At 39.4% G+C, this 17,509-nt stretch overlaps 2 protein-coding genes across 4 annotated transcripts; one reads left to right on the plus strand and one right to left on the minus strand.

The window, feature by feature from the left end:
* The first annotated feature begins 1,181 nt into the window (after window positions 1-1,181).
* Window positions 1,182-8,002, plus strand: ripk1l (receptor (TNFRSF)-interacting serine-threonine kinase 1, like). 3 transcript variants are annotated; one of them, XM_023427248.2, is made up of 11 exons: window positions 1,182-1,304; window positions 1,599-1,761; window positions 3,005-3,161; window positions 3,328-3,465; window positions 3,546-3,777; window positions 3,942-4,091; window positions 4,499-4,575; window positions 4,719-4,794; window positions 4,960-5,574; window positions 5,686-5,826; window positions 6,401-8,002. In XM_023427248.2, exons 2-11 carry the CDS (start codon window positions 1,601-1,603, stop codon window positions 6,700-6,702), a joined length of 2,049 nt encoding a protein of 682 aa, XP_023283016.1. In that variant the 5' UTR covers window positions 1,182-1,304; window positions 1,599-1,600; the 3' UTR covers window positions 6,703-8,002. The 3 variants fall into 3 exon arrangements, with proteins under 3 accessions (XP_023283016.1, XP_023283017.1, XP_023283018.1); XM_023427249.2 differs by having other exon boundaries at window positions 5,686-5,751; XM_023427250.2 differs by lacking the exon at window positions 5,686-5,826.
* Window positions 8,003-10,306: 2,304 nt separating this feature from the next.
* Window positions 10,307-16,933, minus strand: opn7a (opsin 7, group member a). Its single transcript, XM_023427223.2, has 5 exons — window positions 16,846-16,933; window positions 15,792-15,954; window positions 15,305-15,432; window positions 12,741-13,075; window positions 10,307-11,161 (listed from the first exon to the last, which is right to left on the minus strand). Exons 1-5 carry the CDS (start codon window positions 16,931-16,933, stop codon window positions 10,523-10,525), a joined length of 1,353 nt encoding a protein of 450 aa, XP_023282991.2. The 3' UTR covers window positions 10,307-10,522.
* Window positions 16,934-17,509: the final 576 nt, after the last annotated feature.

Here is a 17,509-nt window from a genome sequence, read left to right on the forward strand (position 1 = left end):
TTACACAGGCCGCACATTTACACCGCAGGTGCCAGTGGGCTTAACTTCCTGGTGATCTGTTGTTGTTCTATGTGGGTCAGCATGTGATTACCAGACTACAGCTTGAGTGGAAAGAGGTGTCTGCAGCAGTTTTGCAAGATGACCTGGCCTCTTATATCATGATGGGAACTGGAAAAGTATATGAACTCACTGCTGACATTCTCACCTCATTTCTCAGCTCATTTCAAAATCAGCAAAACCATTTTAATTGTGGCCGGAACGTAGTTTACATGTGCATACATAACATATCTGTTGCTTAATACTCTATTATAGTGAACGGTAAACTGTAACCTTGTTTAAATAAATGATTATGATTACTGGCTTAATAATAATTTTAAAAAAAGGAAACAAACAATAATGTAAACCGGAAAAGTGAGACAATACAAGACAGGTAAATATGATACTGCTTTGTTGTGGCTTTAGTGTGCAAAAGGAGGAATTTCTAGTGTGGGTGTTCACAGATAGGCTGCCCAAAATGTAGGCCTACATGTCATTCATCGCCCACGCTGTCAGAGGCTACAACTCAGGTGGTTTCCCGCTGTAGTTTCACAATAACCTTGTTTTATCAATGAACTTGTTTTTTTTCCTCTCTTTTTTCTGTCTTTTTTTCTTCTTTTTTTTTTACACTAAAACATGACTTTGGCTGTGCTGCTTTAGCTAGAAATGAAATTAGTTTGCTGTCCTTTATCACAGTTTGCTTCCTCAGTCTTTAGGTTCTGTAAAAGCTTTGGTCTCTCAGATGAGAGTTGCTGTGTGGAAACAGCTGAAAACTGTCTGGATGTAAAGACAGCTAAAACAATGTATTAGTATGGCCATCAAATTTCAAACTGGAAAAGCTACAGTCCTGCTGTGGTTGTTTAATCTGCGATAATGCATTTCACCAGTAGGTGGCAACAATGCCACACGACAAAATTTACAATGGTCCTCTTCCAGAGTAATTCTGTATCTCAAAAACCCATTTAAAATGGACAAAAAAAGGTCTAAAATAAAACAAATCAATATCATATCATGCATTTGTGGTTTCTTATCCAAGTGTTTTAGGTTTTTTTCAGCCACAGAAATCTGAATCTGCTAGCCATCCTGAAGCGTTTCTGTTATCGACTCTTATGGCTGTTTGTAGTTTTTATGTCGCTTGACAGGTTTTGGTTTTGAACGAGTACGTCGAAGAAATCCCGGAACTAAAAAAACAAATTTGTCCTACTTGGGGTTTTCAGTCCTTTTAGGTCACTGTTTAGTCCACCTTTTGTCGGCAGTGACAGCTAATGGTGTGTATAACATTGTGTTTATTTCAAGTGAAGAGTTTGTTTAACGTTACGAGGACGAAGTTTGTCTTGTTACCGAAAGTTTTGGAAACGTTAGGCGTTAGCTTGAAGTTTACACCTTCAGTGTGTGTTTTGAATGTTCTGTATGGTTGAGTCGCCGCTTCAGTCATTCAAATTGGCTCCTCGGTATATTTGCATATGTACATTTGACAGCATACAGATGTTGACCACTTTGTTATGAGTTTATCTGAGCTGTCGTGCCCCTCGTTCTTATGTGTTATTGTGACTTCTTACCAGGGATGGCCACGGCGCCACAGTCCTCGCTTCATATGAGGTCGACTGATCTCATCAAAAAAGAGCCTCTGGACTACGGAGGGTTTGGAGATGTTTACCTGTGCTACCATGTAACCCTCGGCCAGGTGGTGTTGAAGACTATGTATACGGGCTCTCTTCGCAACGAGTAAGTTCTCTGTGCCTCTGTTAGTACGCTGGGTATTCCCCTTCGCCCTAATGGTAACTTGAATCATGTGTCTGACAGGACACTACAGCCAGGCTCTGCATACAACTTAGTGAGACTGATTTATGTTTTTTGAAACGATATAAAACGCCAATTTGCTATTATATGACAGATGGAAGAATGTTCATTGTATAGAAAAACGTGAGCCTAGTTTGGTATTACAGCAATGGGTGTCCATGATTCCCAGGGGGTGCACTAAGGGGCAAGCACTGATGTCTATATCATATACTTCCTTTTTATGTAGACCAGACAAGTTGGTTCATCTGAAAGGCGGATTTTGGTCCAACATCCGTTTTTCAGATCAGCATCACATCAACAACAACGTTTTGGTTTATGTTACTTACATTTACAGCCCATTCTCCTCAAACCCTGAGTTAATGGGAATATTATCAAAATCGCAATATGGCCAAAAGCGAAATCCAAATCACAGGATCTGCAATTGTTTTTAATGAAGGTAAAATGTCTCACAACATACCATAAATGAAGCATGGTGGTGCTACAGAGATCCCTAAGCCTACAAATCATGCTTTGGTACAAGACCCAACAAAAATCACATCAACATTTTAATATTTTAATATTTTTTCCACTGGAAATTAAATGCAAAAATGACCATTTCAACTGAAACTGTGACTCATACCGCAATAGCAATATCTGAAAAATATGCACAATATAACTTTTTCTTTGCTTCTGCATATCATTCAGCCCTGTAGTTCATATAATTGTTGTAGCCTTGACATGGGATATGTGGTTTCACTTCCTGAATTCCTATATGTACTGTAAGGGAAGAAGCAATACAGCTTTTCTTTCCTGATACTAATACCTGAATTTAGGTATAAACTTATACCAAGTACTGATCCAATACTAGTAGCCTACTCTTTCCTCCTGAATTTACCATCTGTACTTCACTGTATGGAAATAATTGTAATAATTTCTATGTAGGATAACAGTGGCGCTGATTTCTGTGGCGATGAAAACTGATTCAGCTTGTCTGAATTATTGTAAAAAACAACAGAAACAATTACTTCTATAAGAACACTCATTCATTCATTTATTTTATGTGGATCAGTCACATCATGACTGATATCTGATCCGCTTAAAAAACAACTCAGCATGCCTCAGCAAACTCAGACTTATGCCACTTGTCTGGCAGATATATGGTTCTCACTATGTTTGCTATACTTTCCAGGGAGAGCAAAAGGTCACTGCTGGCGGAGGGGAACATCATGGCAAGTCTGAACCACGAGCGAGTGGTGAAGTTGCTGGGTGTTATCATGGAGGATAGAGACTGCTCGCTAGTTATGGAACTCATCCCCAGAGGCAACCTGCTGGTCATGCTCGAAACGGTCAGCAGGTTTAAAATCTGTAGTCACGCTGACAAGGGAAAGATGAATTCATGTCTGTAACACCTGTAGTTCTACTAGTTTTCATCCATAGTTTGCAACCTTAAATAACTCATGGTATTTTCATATGAATTGAAGGATTAATACACTAAATTCTCCCTGATCCTAGGTGTCTGTGCCAGTGTCCATCAAGGGCAGAATCATTCTAGAGATTTTGGAAGGGATGGTGTACCTCACAGAGAGACGGGTCATACACAAAGACATCAAGCCAGATAACATTTTAGTGGACAAGGATTTTCACATTAAGGTACATTACACACTAAGACCCATGGCATATTTATGATTCTTCCAGTGGTTATCTAAGTATTTTTTCCTCTTGTTATCAAGATTGCCGACCTGGGCCTGGCTACTTGTCAGACATGGAGCAAACTCACAAGGGAAGAGTCTCGCAGGAGGACACGAATAGGCCAATCAGCTGGGACGAGAGGTGCGGGCACACTGAGCTACATGGCTCCTGAGCACCTGGAGAGTATACACACAGCCTCCACTGAGAAGTCTGATGTCTACAGCTTTGCGATAGTGGTTTGGGTCATTCTCACAGGGAAAGAGCCATATGCAAGTGAGTTGGGATGCCAAAACATGCTCAAGTCCTGTAACAAAACACATTATATCCATGCATGATTAAACAATGAGCTGTGATTAACTGGTTCAGTAGTAAAACAGCCCCCTAACTACATTAAGTAAACCTCAATCAAAGTCTCTTTTTTTTTTTGTTATGTCCAGATGCCAGGAGTGAAGACCATATCAGCCAGTGTGTTCGTAACGGTGACCGTCCAGCAGTGGACCTAATACCAGAAGACACGCCTGCAGAAATAATTCAGCTCATGAAGAGTTGCTGGAGCCACAATCCGCAGGAACGACCAACATTTAAGGGTATTCCTTGTGTGTGTGTGTGTGTGTGTGTGTGTGTGTGTGTGTGTGTGTGTGTGTGTGTCTGTGTGTGTGTCTGTGTGTGTAACTGCGTGTGTGTAACCGTGTGTGTATGATACAGTGACAGAGCAGGTTATGTTAGAGCTAATGAAAGCATAGTCACACTGTTGTAATTGTTGAATTATGACTTCATTCAAATTATACAGTCAGAATTTGATGGGTTTTACAATAAATATTAATTCCACAATCTTAAGGTTCATCAGTTTTATGAGCTTGTGTCAAAGAAGGTGTTGTTAGGCATAGAGGATTCAACCTTTTATCCTCAAATTTTAAAGTCAATAATTTGACCCCCACAGTTTAGTATGCATAGCTTCTTGTCAACCTTTCCTTCCTTTTCCCTTTTCTTGCAGAGGGCTACAACATACTCCTTCCTTTCTACAAGGAAAAGCTTAAACCACAAGTGGAGGAAGATTTAATTCATCTGAGGGTAAATATATATTTCTTAGGGATTTGATGTGCTAATAATATCTTGTATGCATGGTGAAGACATTGAGCAGAGGATTTGAAGTTGAAATATAGACACAAATACAATCGCATTTTGTATTATATCACATTTTTATTCTTATACAGAAATTATATGAAGGCCCAGATGAACTTGTTGAGAAGATGAAATCTTTATCAGTGACCAATGAATGTTATTCAGCAGGTAAGCACTGTTGGCAGTTGTGGTGGCCTAGAAGTAATCTACACATTCTAATGCCCACCTTTGTGTGCTGCATTACATTTAATGTTCTAAATGTTCAGAAAGCTTGAAATATTATTCAAAAGGGCTGAGTAGCTGTAATGCTTTACTCCTCTCCTCACCTTGCAGATGGCCCAGCTCCTTTGGTGAGCTCAGACAGAAGTGTATCCGTGCCAGTTGAAGCCAGTATTGAGGATATGCATCACATCCCATATGAGCTATCGGTGGAGTCTGTTCAGACAGATGCGAAGGTGGTTGACAGCAATTCAGCTTTGGATGAGAAACTGCAGCGGGAGCTTCAGTACCACAAATATGGCAGCTATATCTGTGAGAACCAGCTTGACCCTGCTAACTACTACCACCACAACAGCTCAAATAATTTCCTGGCAAACCCCATTAGTGCAGATCAAACTGCAAGACAACCTGAAGAAGACAGACCCTCTGTATCCTCCGTCCAATCCTGGACTAAAGCTGAGCCGGTACAGCCCACCAGCCAGGAAGAGCCATGGCATCGCCCTACTACTGGTCTCTATGAGTCCATGAACTCTACCATACCTACTCCATTGCACTTGCCAATGTCTTCCAGCACGTCTTCACTACCACAGCTAAACCAGCAACATCCACATTCTCACTACGACCGCCAGCAGTCTTGGCCAGTTTACCCAGTGTCTGATACATCTGCTTCTGACATTGCTCCTGGACATCTCTTGAGCTCTTCCAAGAGCTGCTTGCCACCAGATCCAGGTACGGATTTCTGAATCTAAAGGCCTGAGGTGTTCACAGCTGCTTCTGTCACCTTTGACTGACATGTACAGGAGTGACTGTTAAAGTGTGTTTGCTTTGCGCTATTTCCAGGATCTGTTTTCATTCAGAATGCTAGGGGGATCCAGATTGGAAGCAACAACATGATGACTATCAGAGGTTATGACCCTTCCCATAGTTTATCACCTGCTAACAGCTTGGCTAACTCTCTCAAAGACGGCATTCTGAAATATGGTAAACCATAACAACATTTTTTCCCTGTAACAGATGTGATTGTATGTCTGCACACTTTTGTGGTTGCTCAGTTTGCAAACACAAGTTTTCATTCTGTGGGGCTGCACCTAACAATTATTGTCGTTATTGAGTAATCTTCAGGTAATTTTGTTGATTAATTGTTTTGCTATAAAATGGCCATTCAAATGGTCCAGATCCCAAAACAAAATCTTCAAATTCCTTGCTTTATCTGACCAATGTGCCAGAACTCATAGATATTCAGTTTGTCATCATCATATAACAAAGAAAAGCATCAAATCCTCACATTTAAGAAGCTGAAATCAGAGTGTTTGGTAATCAGTTATCAAAATAGTTTCAGATTTCTTTTTCCGATCAACTAATCTACTAATCCAGAAATCAGCTTCACAAATTCAGCTCTGGTAGATATTAATTAATAATAAAAATCACACAGTTTTAATATAGTTCAGAGCAACAGTATTTTCTGGTTCAACAAACAGTGCTGCACTAGAAATACTTTCATGTAGCTGCTTGTTTATTTCTACTCTTATATATGTATCTCCACTGTGTCATTTAGAGGACCATGCTGTGACTGAGGAGCACCTTGATCTGCTGAGGGACAACATTGGGTCCAAATGGAAGCGCTGTGCACGGCTCCTGGGTCTGACCACTGTGGAGATAGAGACCATCGAGCACGACTGCTACCGCGACGGCCTGCCAGAGATGGTGCACCAAATGCTGGAGCGCTGGAAAATGAAAGAGGGAAGTATTGGCTGCACAGTTGGGAAGCTTTGTGGAGCTCTGCTTGGAAACATAAAGGTAGATGTCATCCAGAAAATACTGGACAGCTGCAGCTCTTCTTCTTCCTCAATCTCATAAACTTTCTTTCACTGTACAGATGTGCCTAATTCCTCTTAAATGACTTTATAACTGGTTTCCAATTCAACCAAAACTGTTAAAAAAAAACAAACTATTTGATTTGGTTTTATTTACCAAAGTTTTTCATCCTGTTCGTTCATAATATAGTAGAGGTGAACTCAAATGTTGGGGGGTTATTTTTTAGAAAAATATCTGTTGTTTTTGTTTTTTTGAGAAAAATATCTTGGTCTCTTACTCATGATAACCACAGAGCTCACTGTCAACAGCTTCCATAAGGAAATTGTCTTTGGTAGATAATTGAACACTGTCTTGCAGTAACTCCCTTTGATAAAATGATCACTTGGACTCGACTGTTGTGATAGTTTAAAAGCTCAAATTTTCTTTTCAAATTACTGCAGGACTTTCTATCAAGCTTATCTTTATGAGCAGAGGGGATTGACAGGGGCCAGGGTTCAGGTTCTTCTAATCATGAGATTTCAAAATCATTGTTCATTTTGTTATTTGTATGTCAAAATACCCTACATAATTGTTTTTTCTTATTCAAATGCCTTTTACATCGCAACATTATATGTAGGAAATAAAAGCAAGAAATTTTACAAAAGTTATATTTTTACTATAAACATTGTCAAGAATTTGTCTGTCAGAATTTTTACTCTGTTACGGTTTTATGAAATACAGTTACTGTAGCTTTTACAGAATAACGAAACCATATTCACAGAGAATTAAATGCTACGTGGTAAACATTTATTCCAGACATCACAAAACAGGCGATGTAAGTATGAAGAAGCAAATTGTACAAAAGGATAAAAAACTTTGCAGTGCAGTGTTCCATTAATAAGTGTTTGTTATTGTTGTAATCCAAAAAGTCAAACTCTTGAGATGTGATGATGATGCATATTTGAGCTGTGTGCTGCAATGAATGTAATTTCCCCAAATGACAGTAAAATGAAAGTATGCATGAATTAACTAGTTAGCTGCTTGTTTGAGTTGTCAGTGTGTGGACTTGATGTAATGATTATCACATCACAGTGAATGAGTGGCTGCACTGTACATATCAAGTATTTTGGATTACAATATACTTTTATCTTGGAGATGTGTCTTTTTTCTGTTTCATTTCAAAAAATTCAGTGACTTCATGTACTGGTCGTTACAGTCTTGATTTAGCTCACTACACAATACATGATGAGACTGATATGCAGTATCACAAAAAAGTAAATGCTGTGTACTCAAATCTGGATCTCCTGGAAAGCCATTTTTGACATTTTAAATAAACTGTGTACATATGTTTCTAAAACTCTAACTTCTAAATGTGTTTTTCATTTATTCAACATTTTGAGCTAAACAACTAAACTTCAGCTAAACTTCAGTCATGCTGAATATTATTCCAGATTTAGGGTTTCTTCCCAATCTTATATCAATAGAGAGATATCAATATATTGTATTTTTAAAAACATGAACACAGTTACAATGCTGTCACCTCTAAGTCATTAGCTAGACTGATACTATATCACTTCAAGCCACTGACATGACCCACCAGATTGGGCATTAGTTCCAAGTCCGTGTCCATTAGTCAGCACCCAGTAAAATCACCAAGTCTGAACCTGACTGGAGTCTTTTTTTTATATAAATTACTGCAATAGAGTTGAATGCAATGTGTATTGTTTGACCTATTTTTTGTGTTAAGTCATAAATAACACTAAAACTACAATCTACACTGTAGAAAGCTCTGCATATAATTACTATAATAATCAAGAGTTTTGTCTGAATACACAAACACTTACGTTAGAATGTAGATTCATATTCCTGAGTGTAAAAATCTACACAGCAAATTTTTTTTGTCTGGATAATCATCTTTAACTCATCCAAATATTCTCAATGGGAAGACAAATCTTCACTTTTACTGTTGTCATTGAAAAGTTTGAAATCCCATTTTAATGGACCTTTTAATGGATTACAGATGTGATACCTGGTGAGTTTAATAATCTCTTCACTGAACACAAGAAAATAAATCTACTCATTCCATTAAGGATTAATGATAAGGTTCTGGGACCCAAATGTGGACAGGCTTTCCATTTTCTTAACAGTAATTGAATCCATATATTATCAGATTTAAACTTGCTGTTACCCTGGCACCCTGTTGATCAATAGATAAAATCTAATTAACTACTTTTGTTCATCAAAAGCAATATGGCTTGTAACATAGGACATACAACAGAAACAAGTAATTAAAAAAAAAAGGCGAAACAGATATTTCTATTAGATTAAATGAACATTTCTGTAAGCGGCTGAGAAACTGAAACAAAGATGGACTTGGTCCTGAGTACTTGCCCAAATCCCATTTTAGTCATGTTTACGTTATATAGTCGATTAACACACAATAACAATTACAGACAACATGAACTGAGTGGTCTTTGTGCACTAATGAATTAATTTATCTACAGCTGCATCATTTGGCTTATATTGGTTTGTCTTATTTGTCTTTCCTCCCTTTCCCTCTGTTGTAGTGAAATAAATGTCTACATTATTGCCAGTTTATCAAGTAAAGAAAACACTCTATTGTCATTGTACAAATAATAAAGAATGAATTGAAGTTCTAATAATACAGGTAGACAGACCCTATTGTGCAATGCCATAATAATGGCATTATGCAGCAGTGTTGTATTCTACCCAATGTGTACATAGGTAATTGATCAAGCACCATAAATTATATACCTGCATTTGTCAAGTGTAAACAAGATTTGGGCTGGCATAGTAAAGGAAGTGTTACCAGTATTTGAAATGAGATGGCACTCAGTTCTCACATACACATTCAGGGTATGTTGCTGTAATAATTAACCAAAAGACAGTCCTCACCATTTAGGCCTGACCATGGATATCACCAAGTGCATCTAATACCCCCTTTCACAATAAAGCAGTGATCAATGACAAATATTAGTGATAAGTCATCGGTGACTGTCATTCCTTGTTCCCAGCCAATGCGATTCCCTGGGGTTGAAGTCATGTTTAACTAAGATAATCCTAGCAGCAAATGACTCGGTGAACAGTAAAAATAATCTCAAGCACTTTATAAGGTCCACAAGTATTTGCACAACACTTGTCCAAACAAATATGCTGACAGAGCAGAATGTCAGCTTTAATTTGAGGATACCATTAGGAATGAAGTAACACTGAATCTGTAAATATATTTTTGCATTTAACTTTTTTTTCACTTTCTTTCACGTCACAGATCTTCATATTTATGTTTTCCTTAGTGTTATTTATACTGATTTTGGAGTGGGTGGGGCTAATTTGGAAAAAGGCAGTGTGATGTACTTGCACCAATCAGAATTTAGCAACATTTGAATCAGAATCTAATTTCAGTTAGATTCTTTTTTTTTTTATATGTAAATAAATTAAACTAAAAGATACAGAGAAAAACTTTTGAAGTAAAGCTTTCAGGGGCTTTAAAGTGACGTTCAGTTAAAGCAAGATGCATCCAAATTATTGTAAATATTGAAAGTTGCTCTCCATCCAACTTGACCAAGCTGATGTAAAACATATCACGTTTGCAACACCTAAAAAAGATAACAATTGTTTATGTGTTGCAAACAAAATACCTCTCAAATTAAAGCTGTCCCCATTTACTCTCAAGGCTGTTCTATCATATCATGACCAAAGTAATGCATAGAGGGTGACAAAAAATAAGCACATGGCTGCGGCCCAAACACTTTGGGAGCACATGATACGTTCCTGAATGGGATTTCCTGAAATTAAAGAACATAACCTGCAAAATATGTCCCAAGACATTCTGTAAACATTATTCTATAAACTGAGAGAAATATCAGGGCCAAGCCACTTTTGCATGCCCTGGGACCATCTCCAAATTAATATGGAGGTTGTCTATTTCTGAAGTCCTTTTTGCACACATGGTGGCCAGCAGAGACTTCTTGTGGCACACACTGTGAGTCTTCTGCTTATGTGTTCGGGGAACCGGTGTGTCCTGATCCTTAGATGAGTCTCCATTAGCAGCTAGGTTAGTGACACCACACATTTGAGGGTAATGTCTGAAGCACTCGAAAGCATCCTTGCACTTGTCACATCTGTGATCTCTTAATGCTATCACGGGAGGTTGAGCGGAAGAGTTGGATGAGGGGAATTGGTTGGTCTGTCTGTGGATTGTGTGAAGTCTGACCCTGATCTCTGGCTTAGAGCAGCACTTTACTGGGCCCTGGAAGCAGAGGCAGCTTTTCAGACATGCGTGGCATAGAGTACCCATATCCCTGCGCATCATCCTGCGGAAGTTTGGCCTCAGCATTAAGTAGATGATTGGGTTGTAAATGGTGGAGGACTTGGCAAACATGGCTGGCATGGCAAATGCCAGAGGAGGGATGTTCTCAATGTGTCCAAAAGCAGCCCACATGGACACCACAGCATACGGACTCCATGCCGCGAAGAAACCGATGCAGACAGCAACACTTAGCTTGCAGGAAAAAGAGCAAAGAAAAGTGTAATTTTTAGAAACACATACTTCAGAAAAACTTTGCCAGTTCTTGTGTTTTTTACATAACAGTACATATATTTCTATCCAATTCTATATTTTTCTTGTTGTACACAAATCCTATGAAAATACCAAAACCACGAATGTGTCCGTCTCTCACTCTGGCTTCAGGTTGTCTGTGGCTCTCAGCCATAATTCCGCTAGTTTCTAATGAAGACATAAATCTTAAAATATGGATCATGAATACGTACTTTCATGCTTAGAAATCACCAGGTAGCTTCCTAAAGCATCTGGGCACTGTGGGTTTTATCAAACATTAGTCAAACTAGAGTAAATAGTGCATTTGTTAGGGACTGTTTTCAGCCGTGGATCACAACACATTTGGTGCTCTAGTGAGTATATACAGCAGCAGGATGGTATATGTGGGACTGATTCAAGACTAATTACAATGCCCATGTTCATGGTCATGAAGGAACATTACAGCTACTGCAAGAGGGTGGCTTATGTGTTTGTAATAGTTCTTGGACGGTAACTGAGTTGTTCCATGTTTTGACTACAGAAGCGAGGCTTGTAAGTAGGACCGATTCATTGCTGGTTTTGGTGCTTTCATTGGATTTAGTGACAATGAGAGAAATATAGAATATCATCTGACTTATCTTTTAAAAGGATAAGATAAAAAAAAAACTATGACTAACTGGTGTGGCTCACTAAACCTGAAAGACCAATTTCAGGCAGATTCTACATCAACTGGTGTAAAGAGTTTTTTGTTTTTTTTATGTTTTTTGGGGTTTTTTATAAGACAGAGGGATTCTTATGGAGAAGAGTATATGATGATGACCATTTGTCAGCTAAGGCAGCAGCAGCTTATCCATCACAGTAAGACCAAAGCCAATTTCTTGCTAATGAGAAGCTGCATCACTAGAGGATCTATTGAGGTCACCGCCAGTTTCTTCAACAAATGGAGGAATGAGGAACTCTCTAGAGGGCTCTGGTCTCCTAAGATGTTACTTTGATTTTTATCCTTGAACCCCAAACATCACCACCACATTATCTGGATAACCGTGTGGTGTCAGTATGGTTCCAACTGATGGACACTTCTTTCCTTTATTTGTTTTGAAGATTCTGATTCTCACAGATCAGGATCTGGATGTGTCAACGTTAGAGGGTTTGTAGCAATAATCACAGGTATCAAATACAAAGGAGTCTCGCTGTGAGTTAAGTTTCAGATGTACAATAGCTCTATTTTTGTCTGTGGTTGCGTATATACTGCATGTAGTTGAAAGAATGCAGTGGATTAATGATACTCTTCCGGGATGTGATTATATGGAGACTCGGTAATGATGAGGGCAAGAAGTGTGTACAGGTGAAAAGAGACTGAGAGAGTGAAGGAGACTGCAGAAGCAGTAAAGCAAAGCTCACAAGCTTGAAATGATTATTCTTAGAAAATGTCATCTCCAGGTCAGTATTTAGACATCAGATTAGCAGAAAGTGTAAAAGCAATGAATCGTATATGAGCCAAATGGAATCTCCGCCATGATAGAAGTGATCACTTTCCTCTTACCTTGACAATAATTGTCTGGATGCTGCTCATGTGTGTCTGCCTCGATGCATGCTGCTCCATAGTCTTGCGGGATGCATGCACTGTAACCAGAATACCCGTGTAGGAGGCTACAATAACACAGCATGGAAGGATGTAGCAGAAGACGAACAGTGCCACCGTGTAAGATCGTGCTGTGGTGTGCTGATTGGACAAGCGCCAGTCAATGCAACAAGCGGTGCCATAAGGCTCTGGTCCATATTCCCCCCAGTGGGCCAGAGGGGAGCAGGCAAATAACAGGGCGTAGACCCACGCGCAGGCAATCAGCAGACAGCCGTGAACAGAATTAAACCTGTTTCCTGTGAAAACAGATCAGGTTTATATTTTATTGGTCATGTAGTTGAATGTTGCTGGCACAACTATAATTTATTGATTTGCCAAAAAAAACAGAAGGTGTGCTACAATAAATTAGGTTATTTGATGACCCTGATTTTCTAAGTTTCTTTTCTGTGTTCCCAGAAGCACTTACTCCAAAAACGTGTTCGTACATAGTGTTGACTGACCACATCTGACGGCTTAAGTGTTTATAGCTTTTTTCGAGGGCCGTACTCAAAGGGAGGGCAGCAGCCTGCTCCCACAGAGGGGGAGATGGGCTAATCATTCAAATAGGGATAACGGCACAGACTTTTGAACAGTCTTTCCTGCAAGCCATTCGTGGGGTTGCCCTCGCTTGTGTGTGAAGCGATGGATATAGTTGCTAGAAGAACTTCAAAAGCGCAGCTTAAGGGAAGTTCAAATCTCACATACTCACACATACATTTACACCAGCTCTGAGTGGCTGGCCATTATTATGTCTGTTGAAACCTTCTGCCTACTGTATGCATGAGGCATATAAGGCTCAGATAAAACTCCCTAAAACAGAGGACACTGGGTGTTTTACTGTGGCACAAAGAAATCTTCCATCACGGGTCTGATATTACAAGCCTTCTCCCTATAGGGGTCTGCCACTGGATAACAAATCCAGGAATACTGTAGGTGTCACAGTCACAGAAAGATGATGCACATTAGTCCATATTATCAGTTTGTGAGCCAACATGTGTAACTAATGCAAGCACAGGTCTCCTTATGGTCGATACAGGCAACCATAGCCATATTGTCTATCCTCACCATTACACAATGTTATTCAAGAAATATAGTGTATTTAAGTGCTTCAGCGTCTGTGTGTTTCAGACCCCATACATTGTTCTGTCCTTGAAGGCTTCATGGGCAGCATACATACCATACTTGCTTCCAACTCAAAGAAAGATGGTCCTTCAATGGGCCTCTTACAGGAATACAGAGAGGAATAAGGGTAAGTCTCCCTCGACCACACTGAGGTGTGTTGCCTCAGTAAACCGAGTGCAGTGGTCACACAACTGCAGCCTGGGCATACTCCAACCAGAGGCAAGCAGACCAGACCCGGTGGGCGTTTTTGTTCAGAGATGTGTCACTGCAGATGCAGAGACGAGTGCCAGAATCTCTTTCCATGTTGAGAGGCAGCTTGGCGGCCATTTGGCTGGAGTGCCAAAGGAATATGGGGTAATTATCTGGAGTTGTTGATTGATTGTCACGCTGGCACAGGTAGACAATGAGCACTTGGGTGACTGCAGGCCTCTAGTTAGTCTGAGGCAATGGGTGGAAGATAACACCTCTGAAGCAAGAAGACGTGATCGAATGACGAGCGATGAATACATGCAGTCATGACTGTCAGCAAGTTGTAATGAAGTGAGTGCTTCTGTTATGCAGTAAGTCAGATACAGCAGTAGTTCTCAAAGTGGGGTCCAGGGACCCCCAGAAGTCATTGAGGAGGTTCCTGGGGGGTTCCCAGCAAAAAGGGGAACACATTTATTTTCACTATAATCCCATCCATGAGTAACACAATGACAGAATGTATGACTATTTTGGTGATGGGTTTCATACACATTTTGTAATAAAACATCTAAATGCAACAATCTTATCATATGGGGGGCCCCTGGGACAGAATTGTATTATATGAGGGTCCATGGTCTAATCTAATTTAGTTTGGTGTGTGGCTTCTTGATGTGAAAAAGTCTGAGAACCAGTATAACCAGTAAAACCAGTATAAAATATGTGTTGTCCTAGCAAAAAATGCAAAGACAACATATATTTTGTTTGTGAACATTTCAACTGATTGATTGAGCTTCCAAATGCTTTCAGAGCTGCAGGCTTCCCTCTCAACGACCAGCTGTTCGAGATGATAATTCGCATTTTGGCTTGAAAATAATTAACTTAAAATTGACATTTAAAAAAAAAAAAAAAATTTAATTTATGAATAACAGTGCTTGTAATTGAGAATATTGGACAGAAACACTCCTTCTGAGGTCAAATAGAAGGCCCCATTGCACTGCATCAAGCAACATCACAAGTAATGCTTATTGAGTGCAGCCCCTGGACTTGTCAGTCATCAAAGAAAGGCTAATGAGCAGTGCTTCAAGAGGGATTATCGTTTCATTTTCTACGTTTTCTATGGTTAATCCTGTGTCATTTCAGTGGGCAAAAAAAAAAAAAAATCATCTCTGAAGACTTACCATAGAATGGACAACATACTTTCACAAAGCACACCATGCTTAGCAGGGTCAGAGTGGTCAGACTGCAGATGCCAAACAACATGCCACAAAAAGCGTATATGGAGCACACTGTTTTCCCGTACAGCCACCTGCGTGGGAGGGAAAGGGGGTGTGAGAAAGAGAAAGAGGAGGGTGCAAAACAAAGACAGAGAAGAAAGATCGATGAGGCAGAAGGTGAGAAAGGGAAAAGAGGAGAGCAGCATGAGCATTACACTCCATATCTGTGAACTCACAGGCAGTCATACTGCTAACCAAGCATATATATTTAAATGAGCCATGAAACTTGAAAGAGAGTCTGATTTAAAAGCAGTACCTAAGAACATTCTTTCTTACAGCGCACGTGTTTCACATGAAAGTATCCCAATTTCTGGTGGTGAGAACAACCACTTTGTCTTTGTTTCTTCGCTTCGCTACCTATCAATGCTACGGTCGGTGCCGGGTGTAGTACCTGTGGTAGAAGCTTGAAGTTATCGCCATAGGGTAAAGAGACAGAGTCAGGCCCAAGTCACTAACAGCTAGGTTGATGATGAAGTACTCAGCAGGTTTCAGGAGGTGCTTTTTCCTGTAGGATACATACAGCAGTGTGCTGTTGCCAAACAGTGAACATACCCCTGCAGGAAAAATAAGAGTGAGAAGTGTCAGCAATTTAGTTTTGGTTTGTCTTAACAAGCTGTCGGAACCATGCTGCATCTTTAAAGCAACACTTCAACATTTTGGGATATACCCTTTGTTTTCTTGCAGAGAATCAGGTGATAAAATACCACTCTCATATCTGTGCAGTAATCATGAGACTAAAGCAAGCAAACAGTCAGCTTAGCTTAGCATAGAGACTGGACACAGGGACACGAGTGGTTGTGCCTGAAGGTAACATGAACATGAATAAACACGAACCTTTACTAACTATTCTAATTACCACAGTAATAAACAGAACCGCAACAGCAAAAACACACTGACACTGGCATATAACGCCACCATGCTGAATATTCAATTAAAGCCACATAGGCGGTTTAAAGTAAAGCAAAACACAGTGGTTAAATGGTACAGTAAGGCTTCTCCAGAAATGCTTCCAAGATCAATGATTGCGATGAAAGTTAACCTGCACGTGAATATTTTTCAGTACATGGTCCAGCCATAGAATTAACTATCAGAGACCTCTTATGTCATTGTGTTGGAAGCACAGATAATACATGACCTGTCATGCAGAGGGTCTGTATTACAGCTTTACATGTATCTGTGCATGCCTCCTCACATATATACACATACAGGTATAGACTTGCTGCATATATACAGTAAATAGAGATGGAAATATTGCATATATACATTGGTAATTGTGAAAGTGAAATAAAAAATAAAAGTCAAAAAGACTAAAGTTTATGCAGTTACTCATTTTAATTCACTGACAGTATTATTTACTCTTTATTGGTCTGTTAAGGAATAATAATAATAATTTTTAAAAAAAAGACAAAACAGAACAGGTTTTTATTTATGTAGTCTTTACTCACCAAAAACAAAGTAGACCACAGCCACTGTTATATCCAGTGGCACAGGTATGTTGGAGAGGAATGCAGTGTCTTCATCTATCAGCCCCATCTGAAAACAGTTTGTCAAGAGCAATGTTTAAGACTGTTGTAACTGATACTATATTAGCTTTGCAACACTTTGCAAATCAAATCATTTTACCTCACAGTAAGGTACTTGAGTAATGCGTAGGTGATTTTTTGTGACCTTTAAGTATCGCAAATTAGTGCTTTCATGTACTCAGAGCTCTCTTGTGTTGCTTGGCTGTTTGCAGTGACAGTGTTGACCTTCTGCGGCATTGTTGGTTAAAAGATTTGTGCACATGAGTAATTTACTTATGGCACGTGTAATTCCTCCTTTCCGTTGTGAAACTTTATATTCACGTGGAAAAAAGAGAAGAAAACTCCACACACGTGGAGATGATCTGAAAAATTTGTGATTGTATTAGCCTTTTCAGTACAATTAACTGATATGATTTACATGTATCTCTAATCGCAAGGACTACTGCATGAGCATGTGTTTTAGTTACCCATGTGATCACATCATCAACACTTTCTGTTTTCCATGTCTTCTTTCTGCTTCAGCAGCTAAAATCAGATGGTGACGGACAGACATAGATCAATGGATGACATGAGGGTCAATGAACAA

Source organism: Seriola lalandi, unplaced genomic scaffold, assembly GCF_002814215.2.
Source record: "Seriola lalandi dorsalis isolate HSWRI2012SDOR001 ecotype SW California unplaced genomic scaffold, Sedor1 jcf7180002054855, whole genome shotgun sequence".
In the NCBI taxonomy this organism is placed as follows: Eukaryota; Metazoa; Chordata; class Actinopteri; order Carangiformes; family Carangidae; genus Seriola; species Seriola lalandi.